Source organism: Silene latifolia, chromosome 11 (genome assembly GCF_048544455.1).
Source record: "Silene latifolia isolate original U9 population chromosome 11, ASM4854445v1, whole genome shotgun sequence".
Classification (NCBI taxonomy): Eukaryota; Viridiplantae; Streptophyta; class Magnoliopsida; order Caryophyllales; family Caryophyllaceae; genus Silene; species Silene latifolia.
Window position 1 is genome coordinate 208,032,013 of NC_133536.1, and position 25,251 is coordinate 208,057,263.

At 35.9% G+C, this 25,251-nt stretch overlaps 1 protein-coding gene and 1 long non-coding RNA gene across 3 annotated transcripts; one reads left to right on the forward strand and one right to left on the reverse strand.

The window, feature by feature from the left end:
- Nucleotides 1-227: 227 nt before the first annotated feature.
- Nucleotides 228-15,655, reverse strand: LOC141615409 (putative glutamine amidotransferase GAT1_2.1). The gene is made up of 6 exons (XM_074433778.1): nucleotides 15,534-15,655; nucleotides 11,227-11,549; nucleotides 10,014-10,433; nucleotides 9,669-9,875; nucleotides 9,315-9,388; nucleotides 228-396 (listed from the first exon to the last, which is right to left on the reverse strand). Exons 1-6 carry the CDS (start codon nucleotides 15,622-15,624, stop codon nucleotides 228-230), a joined length of 1,284 nt encoding a protein of 427 aa, XP_074289879.1. The 5' UTR covers nucleotides 15,625-15,655.
- Nucleotides 15,656-20,686: 5,031 nt separating this feature from the next.
- On the forward strand, nucleotides 20,687-24,890 carry LOC141615410 (uncharacterized). Of its 2 annotated transcripts, XR_012529843.1 has the most exons (4): nucleotides 20,687-20,910; nucleotides 21,006-21,207; nucleotides 22,947-23,039; nucleotides 24,664-24,890. It is a non-coding gene; the product is annotated as an uncharacterized LOC141615410 (long non-coding RNA). The 2 variants fall into 2 exon arrangements; XR_012529842.1 differs by lacking the exons at nucleotides 22,947-23,039; nucleotides 24,664-24,890 and having other exon boundaries at nucleotides 21,006-21,382.
- The last annotated feature ends 361 nt before the right edge of the window (nucleotides 24,891-25,251 follow it).

Sequence of the window (25,251 nt, forward strand, 5' to 3'; positions counted from 1 at the left end):
AAGACTAAAATCTTCGAAAGTGAAAATTACATAGTACGGAGTAGTTCTCAATCTAGTATAAATCATATTCCCCAAAAACAGAGAAAAAATTACACTTGATATACACTATATAGCAACCAAGTATGACCATATATAATAGCCAACTCCTCCTAATTCCGCCACTGAAATTATGTCGGAAAAATAACACAATCGATCGAGAGATAGACTACTCCAAGAATAATACAATATTAATCCATAATGTTGTGGAGTTTTTGGTCCAATGTTTCAGAACAAATATGGGACATTCCCTGATAGAATGATACAAGATCAGTGAGCTGTTCGATCGATAATTTATCCATATTGCTTTTCCTCGTTAATTTTTGTTTATCTTCGTTGACTTTGACCGTATTATCCCCCCTAAACTAAAAGAATAAGAAAACTCAATGATAGGGGCTCCCCGACTTTCTGTGTTGCTCGGAAATTAGCACGGGTACGAGGGATGGTTAAAAAGTGGACATTGGATAAAAGGAAGGAATGGAATGGGAAATGGGATGATTTCGATAAGAAACTTGAACATGGTATGGAGGTCGCAATAACTGAAGGAAATGATGAGGCGTACACTCGGGTCAATGAGGAAGTTCGAGATTTTGCGACTGCCGCAGCTCTCTTTTGGAAACAAAGAGCAAAAATCAAATGGATGGTGGATGGGGATACGTGTACGAAATATTTCTTCAATTGGGTTAAAGGAAGGGCGGGGAGGAATTTTATTCTGGGAGTAAAGAATGAGGATGGCTCATGGTGTTACGATGTTGGAGCGGCAAGTGATATTTTTCACAACTTCTTCAAAAGCTTGTACTCGTCTTCTGGTCAACCACAAGACTCCGTTGAGACGGATTGTTTCACGATATGTTATCTTCACTACGGGCTAGGGTGACCGGTGATGATGCGGATGCTTTGAAGAAACCTTTCACAGCAAAGGAAGTTAGGAAAGCAGTGTTTCAAATGGGGCCTCTAAAATCTCCCGGTCCGGATGGTATTCCGGCTATCTTCTATCAGAAGTGTTGGCATATAATAAAGAAGGACTGCACTAAAGCGGTTTTATCTACGCTGAATTCTGGGAGGGTCCTCCGGGAAATGAATAGGACCTTCATTGCCCTTATTCCAAAATGTGAAAACCCGGAGGAGGTAAAAGATTATTGGCCTATTAGTCTTTGCAATGTTTTCATGCGGATTGTTTCAAAATGTATTACTAATAGGATGCAGAAGGTGATGAGGTATCTAGTTGGTGAGTACCAGAATGCTTTTATAGCAGGTCGTAGCATTACGGATAATATTCTGGTGGCGCATGAGGCGATTCATAAGATTAATATGCATAAAACCGGCAAAAGGGGTATGATTGCGTTTAAGGCAGATATGAGTAAGGCGTATGATCGGGTTAAATGAGACTTTCTGCAGGCTGTTCTATCTAAGATGGGGTTTCCAGATAGCTTCATCTCCCTAGTGATGAGCTGTGTTACTACGGTCTCCTATGAGGTTTTGTTCAATGGGTCCCCGCTTCAACAGTTCAGACCCCTATGTGGCTTAAGACAAGGAGATCCTCTGTCACCGTATTTGTTTATTTTATGCATGAAGGTCCTTTCAAGCAGGATTGAAAAAGCGCAATGGGAAGGGAAGAATAAGGGGTTAAGAATTTGTAGAGGAGTTACTCCTTTGACACATCTCCTTTTTGCGGATGACTCACTCTTTTTTATGGAGGATAAGGGGAGGTCAACTACTAATCTAAGACGCATTTTAAAAAATTACTGCACGGCTTCGGGACAGGTGATAAATGATGATAAGTCAGGTCTTATCTTTAGTCCGAATACTAAGCTAAGACAAGTTCGTTTGTGTCTAAAATTTTTCAGAATTAAGAAGAATAAAGGTTTCGGAAAATATTTGGGTCTTCCAACTGATTTTCAAGAATAAAAAAAGGATATCTTTAAGGGTCTTGTGGAGAATGTGTTGCAAAGAATTTCATCTTGGAATGGTCTTTTCCTTTCACCGACTGGGAGGCTAACCTTGATCCTGTCTGTCCTATCAAATTTATCTATTTTCTTTCTAGCGGTTTTCAAAATACCGGTAAGTGTGACAAAGAAGATTAACTCTTTGTTGTCACATTTTTGGTGGGCGGGTTTCAGGGCAGGGAGGTCTCTTCATTGGTGTAGTAGGCTGTTCAGTAGTCTGCCTAAGAGGGAGAGTGGACTGGGTATTCGTAATATTGAGTGTTTGAACCGTGCTTTACTAGCTAAGCATGCTTGGCGGTTAGTCAATAATGAGGATAAGTCGCTTTTTTTGTCGTGTTTTTCGAGAAAGGATTTTTGGTCGGGGAAGTTATGTGCAAGGAATGCCGATTAGGCATAAGGGAAATAAGTCTTGGGGGGTACGAAGTATCTTACATGGCTTAGATTTTGTCTTGCAAAACATTGCTTGGAAGCCTGGTATTGATTCTAATCTCAATGTCTGGAGTGCCCGGTGGGTTGATGGGAGTATGCCGGAGCCAGTGGATATACTGCTGGAAGAGGGGTTTGGATTTATGAAAGACTTGCGCATTAAGGATTTATGTTTTAATGGGGGAGGCTGGAATGAGGGGATGGTTCGGTTAATCTTTAAACAAGAAAGTGTGGATAAGATTTTGGCTACACCTCTAATTTCCACTAGGATCCATGATGAAGTCTTCTGGCCCTTCTCGGATGACGGACGGTATACGGTAAAAAGTGGATATGGGGTGATTTTTTAGGAGTTCTTTAACAACAATGGAACTTTAAAGGATAAGGAGAGACTGAACTTAAAAAAGAAAAGGTTCTGTAAAACTACTCTTTGGAAACTTCCAGGACCTCAACTGTGGAAGATTTTGCTATGGAAGATTATCACTGGGTCCCTACCCGTTGGGAGTGAGTTTATTAAGAGAAATCTTGGATGGGATCCTTGTTGCACTCTGTGTGGTAAGGGGTTGAGGGAGGTTGAAACATTGGAACATCTATTCGATCAGGGATTGTGATGTATCGTCAAGGATCTGGTTTGGATCGGTACTGGGCATCAGAACGGATCAGAATAACTCCTTGGATTTAGGTGAGTGGATTATCAATTGGATTACATACCTTAAGGGCCAAAAGGAGAACTGTTACGGACTTACACACTTCTTGGCTACTCTGAATAGTATTTGGCTTTTGCGGAACAACTCTGTTTTTAGAGGTGAAAATTTTGTACAAAAGTTCTTTTTCAAGCAGTTGGGGGCTCTGGTTTCACTGGTCACCAAGACCCTGGAGATGAAAAATACGAATGATGGGGACGGGGACGGGGTTTCTATAACAAACGAATCAGAGGAACTGGAGAATGAGTCAAATTGTCTTAAAAATGGCCTACCCCATTTCATCATTGGCCCCTTTGGTTCTTGTAATAGATGGAGAATAATGGTTGACGCAAGTTGGGAAGAAACGGGGATCGCAGCTTTTGGTTGGGCTGTACTTGGAGCGGAAGGGAAGCCACTTTTCGAAGGTATGTTGAAAGGGAGGGCTGAATCACCACTTCAAGCGGAGGCTATTGGCGTTCTTAAGGTGCTGGAATGGGCGAAGTCTCAAGGTTTTTTGCATCTAGAAGTTTCATCGGACTGTCTTAGTATGCTTCAACAATGGGGAGGAGTGGCTCATAAGCACCATCATATTAAGGGCATCATGGAGGAGATTGCGTCTATTTCAACTTCTTTTCATTGTTTATGTTTTAGCTTTGTGCGCAGGAACCTGAACAAGCTAGCGCATAGTCTGGCAAAAAGGGCTATGCGCGATTGTTAGGAACCTTTATTTCCAGCTGCCAAAAAAAAAAAAATACATTCTCCTATAAGTGGGCCTATTTTTTTTAAAATCAATGAGTAAGTATAATTTTTTCTGTAAAACAAGAAACTCGGTGGTCCCCAAATATTGATATTTTATATTAATATTACCTTATTTAATAATAATAATAGAATTTCCATAACTATATGCGCAATCTTTGCCACAAATAAAATATTCTGTATCCTGTATTTCTATACACTGAAAAGTTCTAGCTCCAATTATTATAGTGTATGTATAAAGTATAATATAGATTATAGAGTATAATTAATACAAATAAAATCTCCAAAATCTTATGATGTATAAATATATTTTGATGAATAAATAAATTTTGCCTTTTTAAATAACGTACAAAAATTAGCTGTGATGTATAAATAAATTTTGACATTAAAACTGAATTTGATTAAAGCTAAGTAAAAAAAATCAACTGAGTATATAAATAAAACGTGTCAACTTCGCTCTTTTCAATCTTTTCATCTTATACAATTATACAAGCTAACATGTTTTAATGTTCAATATAAAAATGTGATATTATTAGGAAAATGAGATAGCGACACCGGATGTTACTCAATTTGAGCGACACCCGGGGTATTATTGTAATTTACTTATATATTTTGCTTCATTCCCATCAAATTTTAAATTTCAAACTAATTAGTGTTGAAGGGTAGTTTAGGAATTTAACAGTAATTAATTAATTGAATAAGGGGTTTTCTAACATGTGCCCTTATGGCACATGATAATAAGCTAAATAGAGGAAAATTTTCAAGATTATTACACTAATTATGGTAAATATGAGTTTCAACTCTAATTTATCATGAAATATTCACAACAATATTTTCCTAATTAGATTATTATCATGTGCCCTTAGAGCACATGTTAGAAAATCCGATTGAATAATAATAACAATTTTTTAAAAAAAAAAAATTGAAAGATTCCGTGCGATTGTGTGCTATATTTGTGGAACCATACCTTGATACCTGTACATTAAAGATCTTTCCTTTGACCATGATTCATCTTTTATAACTTAATAACTAATGATTCAAAGAGTAGCATATGATATGATCACCTTGCTATTGTGGCATTTGAGCCTTACGCGAGGTACTGGTTAGTCGGAGGTTCCAAACTTGTTGACACATACATTTTGTTTATATATTTTTTAATTATTTTAGTTAAAAGTTTGATATTAAACCTGGGTTTTTACGTTTTTATGGAGTCCGTTTTTGAAATAATGCTCAAAAATAAAAGAATTGTCGTTTTGGGTCGGTTTTGAAAACAATTATCGAAATGGTGTCCACGTAGGCTCGTTTTTGACGAGCCTGTATGAGGCTTAAACACGCCATACGTATTGGCGTGTTTACTTCAATGAACACGCCATACGTAATGGCGTGTTTAGGCAGTTCAAAATTGGAACCAAAGTCAGTAGCTGAATAAGGAAGGAAAGGAAACACGCCATTACGTATGGCGTGTCTTAAGAACAAAACACGCCATTACGTATGGCGTGTTTAAGCAGCCCAAATTTCCAACCCCTTTCCAGTGACTGATCAAATTGCCAAAAACTAAACACGCCATACGTAATGGCGTGTCTTCCTCTTTAAACACGCCATAGCGTATGGCGTGTTTAGCCAGTTGTATTTTTTTTTTTTCATTGCTGCACAAATTCCCTTCGTTCTCGTATCTTTCCTTTGCCAAAACAGAAAACCAAACTCAACAATGCTCAACAATGCAAAGGACAACACAAACCATTGCCTATTATAAATAAAAACCGAGTTTACACAACACATAAGTTTCGCACAAGGGGATTAAAATCTAAGTTTTACAACTAAAATGTCAAAGAAATTAACCATCTAAAATGTCAAACAAACCATTAATCTTCTAACTATTACATCAAGTCCTCAAGTCTTCTTCTTGCTTTTTCGTCGAAGGCGATTCCAAAACCCTTTCTTAGGCTCCGGGGTACCTTCTTCATTGACGGGTGACATTGAAGACATGGAAGGCATTGAAGACATGGCCGGCATTGAAGACATGGAAGGCATGGAAGACATAGAGTGTCTAGCCGGCATGGATGAGTTAGAGCGTCTACCTCTCCTTGTGTATTGAACCAATGGTGCATCGTCATCCACATTCATTGAGTTGAGGGAATCTTGAACCATTGGTGAACTTTCTTGCCTTGGTTCTACGGTTGGTTGAAGGAGATGGGAATAGCCTACATGTTCAAGCGATTGAGAGGAGTAGTCCCGTAGGTGTGAAACCATTGTCCTGGAAATGTGGAGGCACCTCAAGAGGCATTTGTCGAAGCTCCGTATCACATGTATTATGGACATTGACGAAACCTTGCGCCTAAAACAAAATAAGTAGTATAAGCTAATCACATTTTATGATATATTGGTTAAGAATTTTAAGACAAGTATAGTAAAGTGTACTTACAAGATATTCTGTGGCTCCAAAGGGTGCTTGATAAGTAGCTTGTGGGGGAAAAGGGTTCAAGCGAAGAATAGTGCGATCCCGGTACCAAACCATGTAGGGGTCGAAGTAGTTCATTTCAATATCATCCTCTTCACCACGAAACCGAAAATCACCCCTCCTAACCCAATTTGCTATGTAGGGTTGATGTTTTTCAATCCAATTCCGTGAAGAGGCACCCCTTTTGTCTACTTTGTGCAATTTTGGTTCGGTATCAGAGTTTAACGGGATAATTTGTTTCCACCCAAATTGACGAGCTACCCTATTTGGAAAATGCCACTCAACAATGTCGAAACAAATCATAGGGGCCATCACTGTCCAATCGTCGGAGTCATCATAACAAAACGGGGCAAAAAGACAAAACCTGTCGGGTGTAAGGTTGCCATGTAAACTGATCATGTCGCATTGAATCAAAAGCATCCCTATACCCAATTAGTGTGGTCACCCCTTCCGGCCTCTTACGAATCACACTTGCCCACCTACGACCCAATGAGTCAATCCTGATTTGATGTTGTGAACCTAATGGGTTCGGTCCATGATGGGTAGCATTAACGGGTCTCGTGAGTGTAGGTCGACCAATACTAATCCTCTCCCATGCCCACAATTGCAATAGAACAAGGGGACCTCCAATGTCTTTGGACTTTACGTTGCTTGCTCTACATAAATTGCGATACAAAGTAGCAAGTACGGCACTTCCCCAAGAGTAGTTATCTAAGTTACTCAAATCCCTCAACAAAGGCAAATAAATAACTTGTATGTCATTACCACTCTTATCCGGAAACATGATAGTTGCCATTAAGATAAGCAAATATGCCCTCACATATTGATGTAGAACATCTTCATTTGCATCTTCCGGAAGACCACTAAATTGTTCTAACAACCAACCAATCCTCAAAGAAGCCCCCTTAAGGTCAGCACTAGTCGGTGTTTTGCCTAAGAGTTCAGTTATTAACAAGGGCCAATTATAAGCGGTTGGTCCACTAATAATATCCCCTCTAATCCGTAGCCCTAACAACACTTGAACATCTTGCAAGGTCACAGTAGCCTCGCCAATAGTCAAGTGAAATGAATGGGTTTCCGGCCTCCATCGCTCAACCAACGCACTTATTAATTCCACATTAAACTTCAACCCCACTAACCTATGAATAAAAAAAAACTGAGTGTCCCTAATGAAATCAACTACTTGATCACTTACCAAAAACCCCTTGTGCGAAACTAAGTGTGACCTACATCGAAGGGAGATACGCCGGAGATTCGCCGGAGATGAGTGTGAGGTGAAGAAATAAGAAGGGGAGTGAGGTTTGTTGAGGTTTGTTCTATCGCACTTGGTGTTTGTGAGGCGGAGATGATGAATGTTTTGTTTAATTTGGTAGAAAGGGACGGATATACTAAAAAAAAAAAAAAGAATCTGCCTAAACACGCCATACGTATTGGCGTGTTTCTGTCTTAAGACACGCCATTACGTATGGCGTGTTCTATTTTCTTCCATTATGATAGCTACTGGAGTCAGGTAAGAAATTTGGGCTGCTTAAACACGCCATACGTAATGGCGTGTTTTGTTCTTAAGACACGCCATACGTAATGGCGTGTTTCCTTTCCTTCCTTATTCAACAACTGACTTTGGTTCCAATTTTGAACTGCCTAAACACGCCATTACGTATGGCGTGTTCATTGAAGTAAACACGCCAATACGTATGGCGTGTTTAAGCCTCATACAGGCTCGTCAAAAACGAGCCTACGTGGACACCATTTCGATAATTGTTTTCAAAACCGACCCAAAACGACAATTCTTTTATTTTTGAGCATTATTTCAAAAACGGACTCGTTTTTATGTAACGAAACAAATATTTCTTATTAAAGTGTCTCCTTTGTTTACGTATTACTCCTTTCCATCCTTGTATTCACTTTCGAGCTCCAATTCTCCAACATCAATGGTTCCCCAGCTTTCCTCCCCAAACATTCATTTCTAGTAATGGTTATCATCATTATTAGCATTGCCACTATCAACAAAAGTACGATGTTGGTATTAGGATTATACCTAAAAGCAACAGCAATATTATTATTAAGGGTTATGATAAATACAACCCAGTGGGTTGTATTTAAGCAACTAAAAGAGGAAATAAATAATTAATATATGCATTAATTACATTGATTTATGTATAATTTACTCTATAATTTCTAAATTAATGTCAAATATAGAAGGGTATTAAATGCTTAAATACAACCCACTAGGTTGTATTTATCATTTCCCTATTATTAATTAACACCAACATTTCGATTACCGCTAGAGAACTAAATGGCTATTTGTTCTTCCATGTGAATTAAAACACAATAAATTTAATGAATAAATTATATTTCATCTTTCCTTCGTACAATTGAATGTATCTTAACAACTATCAATCCAGTGGAGGAAATCTCCGTAAGGTATTTGTCATGAAGGTTTAACTTTAACAATATAATTCTCTCTTTTTTTTTATGGTAAACATATGATTTCAGGAAGATGAATAATGTGTTTGTTATGATATGTATGATTGTATAACATTAGATATAGTTTAGTTTTAATTAGTGTCTTGTATATTTTATTTTATTAATATAATAGATTGTAAATTACGGTCTTATCCTTACGATGTTGGCGTAAAAAAGAAAATTACTTTTTAATTTTTTATATTTTTTTATTAGGGTGTTACCGAACTCGGTAACACCCGGTGTCGCCCTAGCACTTCCCATATTATTATTGTTATTTTGTGCTTTTTTATATATTCTCATCATAAAAAGATCTAGGATGCTATCATTATTTTTAATAATAAAAATAAATTTACACAAAAATAACTTAATCTAAAATTCTTTTGAATAATAAACTTTTTTTTTATAATAATATTACTAACATTATAATCAGCAGATTACAACATATTATTATAACTACAACTCATTTATGTAAAAATTAAAGCTCAATTAATTAACCCTCACAAATGCCGTACTTTAGCATGGGATCTCAACTAGTTATTATAATACGTGAATGCGTTCCTAACCGTCGCCCCTATTTCTTTTAGCTTTATTTCTTGCTGCTCACTCAACATTGTCTTTGTCTGCACGTCACAAACATTATTACATAAATTATTAAATTTAATTTCGAAACATATATAATCATGATTATCCAAACTAGATTATAAATACTTGATATATATTTTTATACGGATTATGTAGTCTGAGTGAAGTCGACTATTTTATAACCGAGTCGTAATTGCCAACAACAGAGATTATTATTTGTAATTTGATTAAAGATAAATGCCACGAAACGAAAAGAGTATTATAGAGTACGAAATTATGAATAAATGCGCACATGATTCTATAATTTAATATGCTTACCGCAAGAAAATCTGCTCCAAAATTGAGCTCAGATTCTTTGATCGAATTAAACCCGTTTCCAGCAGAGTAAATATCCCTAGCAAGTGAAAAACTTCGAACAATTCTTCGTTTCTTCTCCAAAACGTGATTGTTCAACATTAGCGACTTAGGCCCGTTCGTTGCACGAGTTACCTTTTTCTGGTATGCAATTACCGCCTTTACGAATTCCTATTCATTTGTTCAAAATCAATGAAACATAAAATATTTAAAGCAGAGTTGTTCATAGGTCGTCCTATTAATTGAACACGACATGTATATCTTTTATAAATATGGATAATGTAATTTTAGAATTGTTTTAGTATGTACCTGATAAACACATGGGCAACCCGGATGATCAAACTCTTCCGAGTCGGCTAGTCTCATCCGCTCAGGATGAAACTGGAGGCCCATGACGAACTTCCCTTCTTCGGGTTTGTAACTATCTGGGTCGTAGTATCCTTCGATAAGCCCGTCCGGGGCATACGCCATAGGAACGAACCGTGGGGCCAATTTCTTGACACCTTGATGATGGTAACTATTAACCATGATATCCATTTGATCCTTTCCTTCTAAAGAATCCTTGAACCATTTGTGCAATGGGGTACCATCCAATACCTTAATCTTATGCCTATGTCCATCGTAGTTGTCGTAATCCATGTGTTTAACCCGATTCTCTTCGGGTATTTTACGTGAAATCTCCGTCACAATGTCTTGGTATAATGTTCCACCACATGCAACGTTAAGAACCTATAAACAACAAATGCAAGTGAACCACATTAATCGATGTGTGAGTGACTGAGCTTCTTAAGACGGTATTATTTGAGTTTTTGTACGGTCTAAACTACATTCTTGGTCTCAATCATCCCACTATATACTAAGAGAATAAATATTCTCAAAAGTTTTCCCTTCAAAAGTAATCTCACTATATAAGGAAACAAGTCTTTATTTCATTAATTTTTCTCTCTTCATTAATTTATAATCTTTTAATCATGATATAATCTTTTCTAAGCTCTGAATTGTAATCATTTAATTAAAATAAAACAAAATTCATATAAATAATATATTTAATCTAAATTTTATAAATATGAAAATTCATATATTCTCCGCTAAATGTTTTACGTAATTTTAATTGACATTATCTATGAAAATATTCATAGAGCATTTTAGCTTTCTAATACTATAATTAAACTTACGAATACATATATATTCTTCCACTTTAACTTAATATCTCTCTTATTTATAGTGTGTAAATATTTAAATTCGCTTTAAATTTATCATCTTTATTTGTTAAGCTCTTTAACATCCCTATCTAAAAATACCGTGTATTTATGCACGGGATTTACACTAGTTTGTTTATCAACATAGACAAATGATTGGAACGGAGGGAGTATATAGTATAACCTTTTAAAATTTTAACACAAATGGAATTAGAATCGAACATACAACCTAATCTCCATAGAACATTCATCGTAACTTTAAGAAAATAAAAAAGGTAAACAAATGATTGGTACGTAGAGAGTACATAAAAACGGGTATATACCTGTGAGCCACGACAAATTCCAAGAAAAGGGATGTTACGCTCAAGGCACAACTTGGCAAGGTGAAACTCGATCGAGTCCTTCTCTTTATCAATAGCGGTATCGCTAGCATGGAGGTTGCGAATCTCATCAAGCTCTTCGGGTGAGAGTTTATCAGTTTCCGAGTTAGCAGGTTGATATCTTGACGGGTCAATATCTTCGCCTTCACACAAAAGTACGCCGTGAATAGGCTCGAAGCTCGCTAAATGCATGTGAATACCTGCTACCCGGGGAACTATTACGGGTATTGCCCCGTATTTTACTATCAAGTCTAGGTGGTACTCTCCTGAAATACACGTGTCACGTTCAAAAGATCGATCATTTAAAGGTAAAATTTTTACATAAAATCATTTTACTCGAGACTAACTACTTTTACAACTCGTTAAATTTTTGAAATCGTTCCTTTTACTTGTTTATGTTGGAAGTAATGCTAAGGCTAGCAATGTCGTCTAAATACATTGTATTAGAGAGATGCCTTCCATTACCTCGTAAAAGCATCTAACCACTACTTGCATAATTATAGCCATTAACTCCATGTTTATTGCCATGTTTATGGTGGAGTTATGCCATTATCTTTGTGATTATTATGTTAATTAATCACTATAAATATGAGAAGTGTAGTCATTTGAGAGACACATCTTCATATATCTTTACTACCTTTTCTATGATAATTTTGAGCATACCATATGAGTTCCAACTCCTAATAGTTGAGTACACAACTTTTAGGAGTGTTGTGTGACCTTGGGGGACGACGCCTACATCGATTTGTACCGTAGTCGGGGCGATTTCGTTTCTCATTCGTTGGAAATATAGTATCACTATAGGGGCGAAGATATAATTAGAGAATATTTGTTGTTGTGTCGTGGTATGGAGGCCACTGAATGAGAAACGAAATTTTATCGCTATTATTGTTGTTGTGTTCATTTTTTTTGTCATTGGAATTATTTCTATTGGCCAAAAATATTGTTCTTCGGGTATAAGAATCAGGCCGCGAAGGGTGAGACAACAGTTTGGTATTTTGGCCATAACTCGGTCTCTAGAGCTTTGTTTGAGGCATGTAAGATGGCGTTGGAAAGCTAAGAAGAAGGGCTACAACTTTGTAGTTGAAGCCGTGAGCAGATTCGGTCATATTCCATCCTTAAAATGGACAACAATGTCATGGTAGTATGCTGAAAGTTTTTATGAAGACTTATAAAAGAATGGTATTATCTATAATTTTATTGCTCAATTCCATTCTTGTGGTTAAGGTATGTTCTCGAGAATTTCCTTTAAAATATTTATGATGATAAATATGAAGGTTTGGTCAAATTATATATGCCTTAATCGTTCGTATGTTTAAGCTACTACTTTATTTGGTATGATATGTCTATAATCTTGGCAAAATTACTCTTTTGATAATTGATTTCAAGAATATGTGAATGAAATTGTTCCAAGATTTTTGATTGACAAGTAGCTAGAATGATTAAGTGTCCAATATATTGTTATGTGTACAATATGTTTATCAAGCAAAATATTTCACACATTTGGATTGGTTATTTAGTTTTGATTATGAGACAAACTAAAATTGATATTTGAGTTATGAACCAAATGTGGGGATTAAATATTTTGTTTTAAATTGATATAATATCTTGGACATGTGTGACAAAAATTGGAAACGATTATTTATTAAACCTTCATAAAAGTAGATTATGGAGATTATAAATTGTCTTGTACAATTATATGATATCTAAAAGTTGAGATGATTAATGAATGAATAATGTGTATATTTTGTTTGAACGATTATGTTTGTCACTAATTTGTGGCGTGACAACATGTGGGGGAAGACGTTCAATTTATTATTTGATAAAATTATTCATCATGTTTAGATTTGATATTTCAGCTATGTGGAGTATGTATCTAAGAAATATTTTGATTGTGGGGGTACATAGAAAATGACGAGTGTATGTTTTATACATGATTAACTGACTAAAATATTGTAGTGTATTTTGTTGGTTACGTCACTTAGCTTATACCACATTATATGAGATTCTGGTGATTGTTATTATATGAGTAAGGTGTAAAATTCTTTTTGTAAAATATTGTGGATTTGCAAAGAGTAAATATAAGTGAAACAATCATCGAGATTCGTTGTTTTCTAATATAAGAATGATGATGTATATAGAGCTTTTAGTAAATAATATGATTTTGGGTACAAAATCACAAATACTACGTGTATGTTTTATTCTATGTCAATTTATTAGAAAGAGAAAATAATAAAGAAGATATTTGTTCTTTTAAACGACATGAGAGTGGAGCTCTATATTTAATTAGAACAATGATGCTAATGAGTTATTAGAAAACATGTTTTGACTATTGTGAGAAGTCTAATATGTATAATTATAGTTGTTTCAATGTAGCTTATGCAGCTAAGTACATTTTGTTTGTGTATTCATTACCAAAGTTATCATTCACATTTAGTGAAGTGCCTAAGGCGCAATATTAAGAATTGCACTATGTTGAATATCTAGAAAGATATTGGATCGACAAAAAGGTAATGACGATCGACAAGGTGAGATTTATGGTGAGTACTATACATTTCCACCTTTAATGGTGATCTTGTTTTAAGTCTATTGAGAAGACTATTATAACCTTGTCTATTGTGTAAGCATATTATATTGCTCATAATCTTGCAGGGTAAGATGCAAGGTGATTGTGAAGTTATTATTAACTACTACTTAATTGTGGGGGCATGTAGTTTTGCCTAATGTTTATCTTTAGCATAATGCTAGCATCAACTTAATAATGCAAAAATAATGTGTATAATGACTTGCAGATTTACACATTTTATGCAGATTTGAAATTTGAGAAAGTTGATTGAGAATAATATGCTCACAAATTATTATCTTTGTGAAATTTGAGTGAAACATATTTAAGCTAATGGACTAAGAAAGAAAATGTCCTAGAATTGTCGAGGGGAATGGGCAAAAGCCTATTAGTTGAGGAATTTGTGGTGGATACCGGAACTTGCTATGCAAGGGTGGTCTAACGAAGCCATAGATAACTCATACTTGTGTACACATCCCATTCCTATGACATGTACACTATTTTGGAAGGTTGAGCATATAGCTCTTAATGGTCTTATAGCCCAAAATTGGGTGGTCCTTGTGAGACGGACTTGATGAGATCACCGTAATGATGGAGGTTGAGATATTTCTCTTAATGAATCTATATCCCTTTATTTGGGTGGTCCTATTGAGAAGGACTTGATGGATTCACCGCTACGTTGAAAGGTTGAGCCTTAGAGCTTTTAATGAATCTATATCCCTTTATTTGGGTGGTCTTATTGAGAAGGACTTGATGATTCACCGCTATGTTGAGAGGTTGAGCCTTAGAGCTCTTAATGATTCTATAGCTCATGCGTGAGTGGTTTATATGGAGATAGACTTGTTGGAATCACCTACGTGAGTGTGAAGGATTGGCCTCCTTCTATGAGAGACTAGGCTATCTCTCTAGAGCACTCGTGAGAATCCCAAGGTTCATTTGGCCATAAAATTGTTGAATTGTATCGCGGAACTCGTCTGGAACTTAAGGTGAGATATGTGTTTGGAATTTACCCCGGAGTCTAGGAGTTCAAGATTCGTTCACTCTCTAGGTGATGAAAGAATTGTTCCATTTCACTATGTGTTAATTCAAATCGAAAGATATTAATGCTTAAGTATCAATCCTTATTAATATGCTCAGAATTTTGCCTATCCTTTGCATTAGTGGGGGATTGTTGGAAGTAATGCTAAGGCTAGCAATGTCGTCTAAATACATTGTATTAGAGAGATGCCTTCCATTACCTCGTAAAAGCATCTAACCACTACTTGCATAATTATAGCCATTAACTCCATGTTTATTGCCATGTTTATGGTGGAGTTATGCCATTATCTTTGTGATTATTATGTTAATTAATCACTATAAATATGAGAAGTGTAGTCATTTGAGAGACACATCTTCATATATCTTTACTACCTTCTCTATGATAATTTTGAGCATACCATATGAGTTCCAACTCCTAATAGTTGAGTACACAACTTTTAGGAGTGTTGTGTGACCTTGGGGGACGACGCCTACATCGATTTGTACCGTAGTCGGGGCGATTTCGTTTCTCATTCAGTGGCCTCCATACCACGACACAACAACAAATATTCTCTAATTATATCTTCGCCCCTATAGTGATACTATATTTCCAACAGTTTATTATTACACAAAAGTGAAGAAATGAAAGAAAACGAGAATGAAATAATACCAACGAAGTCGACAAACTTATTCTTGCGAAGGGTCCGACGAGACACAATCAGAACACGAGGAAGGATTTCGGAGACATTGTTAGCTGCCATTTATTTTATTTATGTAAGAAAGAGGAACAAAGTTGTGTAATACGGAGTATGTTTTAGTTGTGGTGTAGCAAATGAGCTAGTTTTGTACCTTTTTATAGCAGTTGATGAGAATTAAGGAAACACCAACGAAAAGGAGTTAAGGACCGTAAAAGTTCGTTGAAATTATGTAACTGTTGTCTAGACATACAAAGGGCATGGAATATGTGGAAAAATATGTGTAGCACTCCAGATTATACGGTACCCTGTTTTACGTGTGGCAATCGAGTTAGTCAGGTCGGGTTTAGATCGGCTATGCACGCGGTATATACCTTTTTTACATGTAAGACTCGAGATTATTAAGGGTGCGCCGCGTATGCTATTTTACATAACGTGGTTGCTTATATTTGAAGAGATTTAAATTCAGGTCACGATTTTTTTTAAATTAGACGTCGTTTTCTTATACTTCAATAATTCGTTTTATCATTTTAGCGGATAATGCCACTTTAAATAAGAATTTGTGATAAGTTTTTATTGGCTAGAGTTGTTATTCATGGAAGCAAGGGAATGTCGAGGACAAGTTAAAGTGTTGTCCTGGGCCGAATTCAATGATCATTTCTTCTCCTTTTATTTTGCACAAGAGGTAAGAAAATGATTTTAGACCGCAAAAAATACTCTATCCTACATAAAATTGAATGTAGACCACACAAAACCTTCCAAAAAAGGAAAGAGAGAAAAAAAAATCCAAATATTATGAAAACGGAATCCGTATACCTAATATTTAGTTATGTTGGTTCACTGCACCTCATAATTCCCACGTGACTCTTTTCCTCATGTTAATCATACATGAAGCCATGACGTATTGCATAGTTTTTACGACGTCGAAGACTTTTAATTTTTATGATAAATGAATATTTTTAATTATTATGTTATAATTTCTATTATTCAATTCAAGGTCACTGTTTCAAAATGTTGATTACACAACCTCTGTTCTAATAATTTGTTTACCTTTTAATTAATATAAATAGATATCACTCTTAATCAAAGATAAATAAATTAATAGGGCAGAACCATGAAAGAAGTAAAAATTAAACTAAAAAAATTATTTCAAGATAGAGAGAGTATGACTTCGATTTATTAGTTTTTAATCCACAAATTTGTATACAAAGTACACAACGTTATTACTCTATATGAGAACACAAGAATGATAACCACCAAAATTGTTAGGAAAAGAAATAACAACAATAAAAGAGTTAATTTAGACATTCAAGATAAAATTAAATAAATGACCGGAATAGAGGGGTATTTCTCAATCATGTTAGCTCACAAGGAGTCACTAATAAGTTTAAATGCGTTATCTATTGATTAATTTAGGTTTTCTAATTTGAACCCCTCAATGTTAGGAAAGCCACATTAATTAATGCATGCTGAACAAAGAGTAATAACTTGCGTGCATGGTGCATGCAACGTCAGATTTTCTTTGTTACGTGTTTGGTTTACGACAGCATTTTTTTAGTTAGCAAATCTCGCTTCGTGACGGGTTAAGTATTACTCATATAGATAGATAAGACAAAACAGATGTCACAAATGAAAATTTGTGTTTTTAGTTTCTGCAGCGGAGTTCAGTAATACGAGTAATTAAGATAACGATATGCTTGGATACTAGTGTAATTCCCGTGCTATTGCACGGTAATTTTTTGTTTTGTTTTTTGTTTATGGAGACGGTATCAATTAAATTATTTCCATAAATAAAGTATACTTGCATAAATTAAGTGTACTTTTAATTTAATGGGGGATTATTTGAGCATCTAAATAAAATATCTAGATCATGTTTTGCATGAATTAACTATTATTATTCAGCTGGACGGTGGTAGGTCCTCTTTTCGCATTTTAATTTCCTATTTCGAATAATTTTCATAATCCTTATCCTGGAACATATACATTTTAAAAGAGCAAAGCAATTCAGTTAGTCAATGAAATGATTTTTAATTACAAGCATTATCTACAACGTGATAATTGGCGTAAACTAGTATATAAAACTAGATAAAATTATAAAGTTGCCTAGAGCAATGCATGTAAGTATAAAATAAACGAGTAGTGGTGACGACAAATTTTCTTGCTATGTACCTATATAACAATTATATAAATGTATGTAGTATAGCTTATCGGAAGTTGATTATCATTTTATCATAAATTGAATACGAACTTAAAAAATACATATTGTGGTTTTGAGTTTTGACCGATTAATAAATAGATATGAATCAAAATTTTCATGTATGTCGAGTATATCACATTATGATACACACGGTAAATAATAAACCTTGTTATTTATTCTACGTAGATTTTACTTTGTTATTTATCCAAAGTGATACACCAAAAAAAGAATAGACTAGATAAATCCAAAACCAATAATAAAAAGAATATATGACCGACTTTCTTAATTAGACTCGAAATCAAAAAAAAAAAAAAAATGATTCGACATAAGATATTCCCTGCTTTAGAAGAAATGTTTCACTACTATATTTGATCAAATCCTTAAAATAAAAATCAATAATAAAAAGAAGAATTCCCTGCTTTAGAAGGATAAGATATTCGACATGCATGGCACGACATTTTTTAATGATATACTCCCTATATCATTAATACAAACATATCTATCTTAGATTCGTAGTTGATAAATACAGAATAATTGTTAAACTTTGAAAGATTATTTAATTAAGAACGTAACATGTACTCTCTCAGTTCAAATCATTTTATTTTTTTTATTTTATTTATTGATGACAAGGGGTTGAATCCCCCGGGCCCGAGGCCATGCATTCCCGCCCCACCACATGGACCATGTAAGCCACCCCTTCGGGGGCTGCAGTGACCAAGTGATCATCGCCTCAACTGGTAGTCGAATCCGGGACCTCTCAACTCCTGCATTTCTGCAAGCTTCAAGGTTTAACCCGGCTATCACTGGACTAACACCACTTGTTTCAAATCATTTTATTGACCACATCACTATCCACTTATTCGTTTATATATGGGCTGTTACGTAAATTGATCGAATTTACGTTAGCTACATTAACCAAATAAGTTAGATGAAATAAAGTATCAAATTATCGTTCTCTTTACCTTATTGACCATATTTAAATTAGCGATTTTAGTTAAATAAGCAAGCTGAAATGACTTGTCAACGAGAGTCTTAGCCTATGAATGAATAGCTTCATCCTTATTACATAAAAGTATTCCTTCTCTCCCATTCAACAGGTTCTTTATAAAAAAAACTAGACGACCGTGATTAAGGACATGAAACATTGACATTACATGCAGACGCAATGCGCTTAGCATTAGGTGAGTCGACATATCGCCGAAGAGCAGGACTCCTCTTGTACTGACAAAGGCATGGTTTCTGGTACGCGAGTTGCGTACAACATGCTCTTGATGGTTGTTGACCATACATCATTGCCGGTCCACATGGTGCTAGAATCATCGGGTTGCATGTTATTTGGGCCGTTGACAGGGTTGTAGTCGCCGCAACAACCACCACCACCAGGGCAAGGATAATTACCTTGTTTGCCATGATCAAGGAATAAGATTTTATTGATGGAAACTAGAATTAAGGTTGTATGATAAAATAAGTTTTGTAAAATGAAAATTTATATTTATATAGATGAAGATTTGGCATTTTTGTATGGAATGTGATGTCAAAATATGTGCATAGACACTTGGGTGCATGCTAGGTTGTGCAAGTGTGTGTGTTGAGTGTATGTGGAAGTTTGGTTGTATACACTTAGACGTGCCAGAGTTGACCCGATTCGATAAGGCTAATTTGAAACTTGAAAGTGACTCGAAATGTATGACAGGCCCGAAATGACCCGAAACTCGAATTGACTTGACCCGAACCTTGATTGAACCAATGTTGACCCGACCCGGAAAGACCGCCCCATAATTGACCCGATTCAAAATGACTTAAAATGACTCAAAATGATCCAAAACGACAAGTACTAAGTCATATTAATGTTATATACATCAAAATAGAGTTTCATTGATTACCTCCATAGTATTCCATACTTAATAAATAGTTTTTTCTTTTTTTTGGCGGCTGTAAAAGGAGTTATTTGCAAAATAGTATTTCTTAATTAAAACAGTACTAACTAAAGTGTTTTAGCCATTAACCCGAAAACGACCCGACCCAAAATGACCCATATCCGAAAGTAACCTGAAAACAGGTCATCCGAAATTGACCCGTAACTCGACTCGACCCATCCTGACCCAACCCGACCCGAAATGTATGGCAGACCCAAAATGACCCGACCCATAACCGACGCGATTGACCCATGTGCCACCACTATATACACTTGTAATCATGGATGTAAAGGCCGAGAATGTATCATAACACGAGACTACGATAGATGCTCCTAAGGTATACATACACGAGTTATTAAAACAAAGCGGAATTTGAAGGGGTTATAATTCACGTCCAAGACCGTTTCAGTAGGCACATTTGAGCTCACGAAAATATCGTAATGATCGGACACTATCGTCTATCAGCCGGACTGAGTAGTACGGTCAGTGCCTTTTTACCTAAAATAACACCACAATTCGGCAAGTCATGCAACCGTCAAGACGAGTGAGAGTAATGTTTTTGAATCTCGTATCTCCGGCAGCAGTGGGATGAAGATTACTTATCTAGTAGACGTTTTCGAATCAATGGATTACGCCTCTTAATTGAAAGCAAAAAAAGAAAAAGAAAAAAAAAGAGCCGCGTCATTGTACTTGGAAAATAAAAATAATTGCAACATATTTTGGTGACCGAAAGACGAACAACATTACGACCCAAGCCGGTCGAAATCTTCTGAGAGATTAATAACTAGAAAATGACATACAGCAAGCAAGTTGGAAAAATTTACAAGAAAACAGATGATAGATAACGTTGCAGTCTCAAAATCCAGCCAAAATAGATGGATGACATTGCTATTCAACTTCCACCAAACATTGTTCTTTCTACAGACCCTACCATTCTATACAATACAAAAAAAAATAAACCAGCTTCAGCTCCCATTTTATCGATTTCATTATCCATTTTAAGCGGAACAAATACGGGAGAGCAATCGACGTCAATCAAAGTTTACCAGAAAACCGGCAATGGAAATGTAAGGCTGTATTTTTCAGAATATTGAGTTGAGATGGCGGATAAAGAATTAAAGGGCGGAACTCGGAAGTGAACTCGGGTCTGTTAAAGCGGCCATTAACAGATATGGTGGGAAGGTTTATAGAGGACCGGGTCTCAGAATTGACCCTCAGACAGATGCACCAGTCTCAGAGGTAAAAATTTACTAACTGTAAAAAAAATGCAGGTCGAATTTTGACAGGTCTACTTATATGAATTCACCAAACTGACATTGTTAATCTTTGAGCAGGAAGCGAGTTCAAAGGCGCAAGAGCTCCATATAGCGAAGAAGACAGTCGACAAAATCAACGAGAACAGAAGATCGGCAGAGACAGTAACATCCCAAGCTGAGATAGAGCTTCTTACAGCGAAGAAAATAGTCAGAGAGCTTACTTCACAACGAAGAAAATAGTCAGAGAGCTTAGTTCCTCTTCTGCCTTTTGACGTTTAATGTAATTCAGAAGTTCAAATCATATGCTTCATTTCACCATTGCTTCACTTTTCATCTCTTAAGCGGATGGTGGGTAGAGCGTGGCGGATATCTCGTGTTAGTGAGTAGTGGGGGAGATTAGAGCACGGTAGAGACACATAGAGAGAGGAAATAAAAGAAATTGCAGAGGGGACAAACGGATAATTGTGATTCCTTTTTTCCCTTCATTTGCTCCTTGTTGGAATTTGTTGCCTGGAGAGAAGGTAAGAAAGATTCCAGTTCTACCCAAAAGAACAACTTGCAAATAAAAAAAAATTCAAATTTACTTGTTTAACCATCGGAAAGACTCCCATTGAACTAGCTTAAATTGAGCAACTAGCTCCATGGAGCTAGTAGCTCAAATGGTCCTACAAAAAAAATCTGTCAACTAAACTAATACACGTGGAAATAGGCATGAAGTACAATTGCATTTTCAGAAATGTTGTTGTGCATATGGGCCCATCTAAGCCACAACACTAGTATTTTATCAGTTGTAGTAGTTTAGCTTAAAAATGTTTGAAATGAAAATCTTACAAGTGATGGTAGCAAGAAAGAAACAAAACTCATTGTGGATGCTCTAATAGAACATAATTTCAGGAATTCAGGTTGGTGGAAGTGGAAATCTAATATATAACTTGATTTGTCCTTGTCGAGTTTACAATTTCCTCAAGAAAAATTTTCATTTTATAAATATATACTTTCTGATAGATGAACCATCTCAACCAAAATCTTAAGGTGATGGTTAAGGCCCAACTATTATAAATATTCCTATTACGCTCCCTCACTCAAATGCCCGTTGGGCTTGAAAAGTGGTTGGTTGTGCACCGGCTCCCCCGTACCGTGTGCTGGGTTTTCACTTCGAGTTTTTGAGGGGTTTTGAGGTAGCCAGGATTTGAACCCGTGACCTTCGGTCACACTGGCTCTGATACTTTCTGATAGATGAACCATCTCAACCAAAACCTTAAGGTGATGGTTGATGCCCAACTATTATAAATATTCCTATTATTTTCCTCGCCATTATCATATCTTTAACTATATATGAACTATTTGGTCTAGGGAATTCTGCCACTCTTTTCTTAGTTTGGAAGTTGTTAATCTTCTTGATATTGATTTGGATTTTCTAGCACTATTTACAACTAAATTTCCCAATATCTCAACTCGTGTAATTGTAACAAAGGTTAGTTATTTCCCTTGCTGCTATGTGAACTTCAGGATCACCTTGTGGTCGTCATTCGTCATTCGTCATTTACCTCTCTATGTATCGTACCTTTTTTTCACTATGTTATTACTTTTCCATTATTTTGTTTACTCATTATTGGTCTGGGTAGGAATTTGAATTAATAATGTATTCAGAAAATTTCCTTGTGTAGAAGGGGAGGAAGTGAATCGCGCCATGGTGGTGGTGGTTGGAATAATGGATATGTAGAATTGTAGAAAATTAATACTCGCTCCCATCCATTTGATAGGTTAGGACTTAGAAGCCATACTCTACAATTTATTGTCGAAATTGTGAATTTGACCTCAATGCTCGTGTTTGATAAATTGAACAATATAATTTTGAATATTATATGCATATTCGTATTGAATGTAGAATAAATGTTTGTGATTACATATGTATGGTCGAAGGGAATGTTAGATAGAGTAGCTCGTAAGCTTCTTACCCTAGATGAATCGCCCTATACATGATTCTAGAACCTTATGATTTTTTTTTCTATGGAGCAGGTTGAGGAAGGCTCTCCAGCTTCTTGTTCAGGATTACAAATCAGAGATGTCATAGTAAAAGTAAATGGCAAACTAGTGAACAGTAAATTAAAGGTACATTTTTTTGTCTAGTGTAATGATGTTTGATAAAATTAGCTCTTGATGAAAGCATTTAAGAAAGTGGTGAGGGGTTGCTCTATGCCTCTAACGAGTGCTATATGTCATATGCGGCCTGCTATGATCATTATCTCTAATTTATTGGGATCATTAGCTAATTCTATCAAGTATACCCTATAAATACTGGAAGTTTTGTGTTTTGTGTGAGATCTATCTCAATAACGAAGCCACGAATAACTATCATGTGTTGTAAATTTGAAGGTTAACTTCCAAGTTCAACGAAGTGTTTTGTTCTATTAATTGCTTTAGTTTCTTTTGCTGACATGTAGATTAGCTATCAAGAATGTCTTGTTATTCCTTTTTCAAATATCAGCTTATTCTATCAAGTATACCCTGCTATAATCTCCTACTAAGTGATTTTCCTCTCATTGGACATCTTTAAAAATTCTTATACCAGGCGCTCACAATATTTCAAAAAAGAATAACAAAAGAAGAAAAATGGCAATAAGAATGATAATAATAACAATAGTCTTGAGAAAATACTAATAAAGATAACAATAGTCGTGAGAAAATATTAATAAATCGGGGCGAATTTCTAATAAATTGAGGTAAATGTAAATATATCGTGGCAATATACATAGTATCAAAACAACGTAGGACCCCCAGGGCTGGTGGCCTCCTTTCCGGCAGAATGAGTGTTGTTCCTAGGTAGGGGTGGTCTGTTACGGTGGTTGAGGTGGATAGGGGCTGGACTCTGGAGGCTAAGTTGAGAGTTGGGAGAATAGTAATTGATAAGCGTAGAGTGGTAGTAGTAGTTTGGTATTCTGACTTTGCAAAAGTCTCATTAAAAGGAAACATAAACAAGTAGTTGAACATGCCAAAAAACGGAATACGTAAACTTCAAGTTAAATGAGAGTATATTGATGATTAACATGACAGTTCATGTCAGCAAGCCAAATCAGTTTTGGCCTCAGGTTGTGTTGTTATTGAGACTTGTTGATGTTCTTTAGCCTCCCAGATGTTTTTACCTTTCTTTTTTATTGATCAAATTTCGTGTCTTAGAAAAAACCTCAATCTGGGGAGTAGACAATTCAGTTACAGTGGTTATGCTAATTATGCTTATGTTGTAAATAAGATGATATTTGCCGTTTTTCCTGTTTAATGACTAGCATCAGAGTTTGATTTCGTACAATGTTTTTGATTTTTAGTTTTTCGAGACAATATGGGAAAAAGATTAGAAATTTGTAGAGTTCAATGTTTTTAGAGTGACCAACGGTGAGGAATTGAATTTGAGCTTGGTGATTGAAGAGGCTAACCCAGACAAATTCAATCAGTAAGCTTCTGGACACTTTACTTTCAAGAGATTTTGTGACTGTTGGCTGGGTAACAACTTGGGATTCATTAGAATTGTTTCTATCTATGTTATTTTATTTCCCGTTTTTTTGTTTCGTATTTTGTATTGGCTATCATGGCCTACATGAGATTCTTGCGGCTTAAATGGTTGACATGGCCTCGCAGTTTACTCAAAACCCTTAATAATGTAATGGTTTCCTACGTGTAGTGCCTTGTCAATTTTTTTAAGCTCAGAATTCCTTATCAGTTATGACTCGCATTGTTTTAGGTGGCTGCATCCTGGATGGCACAGAATATGGGACAGTGCGAGTTCTGGAGAATGACAGTGACGATCAGTTCCTAATCCCGAGCCTGAAAGACAAACGGATGTGGTAGCTAGGTAGTATTTGGTTATAATGTAATCTGTAGTTCATTTTTATTTTTATTTTGATGTGTAGTTTTATTGTAGTCTGAAAGACAAACGGATAAATAACATCTTATGTTCATATTCCTCTGGGAACATCAATTGTCTTCTAATAATTTGGTGAACAGACAAAAGTGTACGAGTTTTTAATATAATGGTGTAACATTAACTGTGGACATGGGCCACGCCTCGATCTGTGGATTTCGGGCCATCTACCGGTCCGTAGTCACGGGCCACCTGCACGTCAGGCCAATCTGTGGACATGCAGCGGTCTTTTGAAAGCCACGCTCGGCGGCGTAAAAATGCTTTCGACCGGATCGTTTTAGATCGGTCGGTTTCGTCTCGGTAAGGGTCTCGAAACGATTAGAGATGTTCGGATTCGCCACCAAGCATTTGTGGGATGCTTGGAACCCATTCGAATTCCACTTTATACCTCGGTCAAATCGAAGCACA

Bases quoted from the DNA above. Each gene is read 5' to 3' on its own strand.
- LOC141615409 (XM_074433778.1), bottom strand. From the start codon at position 15,624: ATGGCAGCTAACAATGTCTCCGAAATCCTTCCTCGTGTTCTGATTGTG. The intron at 9,389-9,668 runs GTAAGCATATTA...TGTGACGTGCAG, and splicing joins TTGGAGCAGATTTTCTTGCG to ACAAAGACAATGTTGAGTGA. The intron at 397-9,314 runs GTATTATAATAA...CTTTTAGTTTAG, and splicing joins ACGGTTAGGAACGCATTCAC to GGGGGATAATACGGTCAAAG.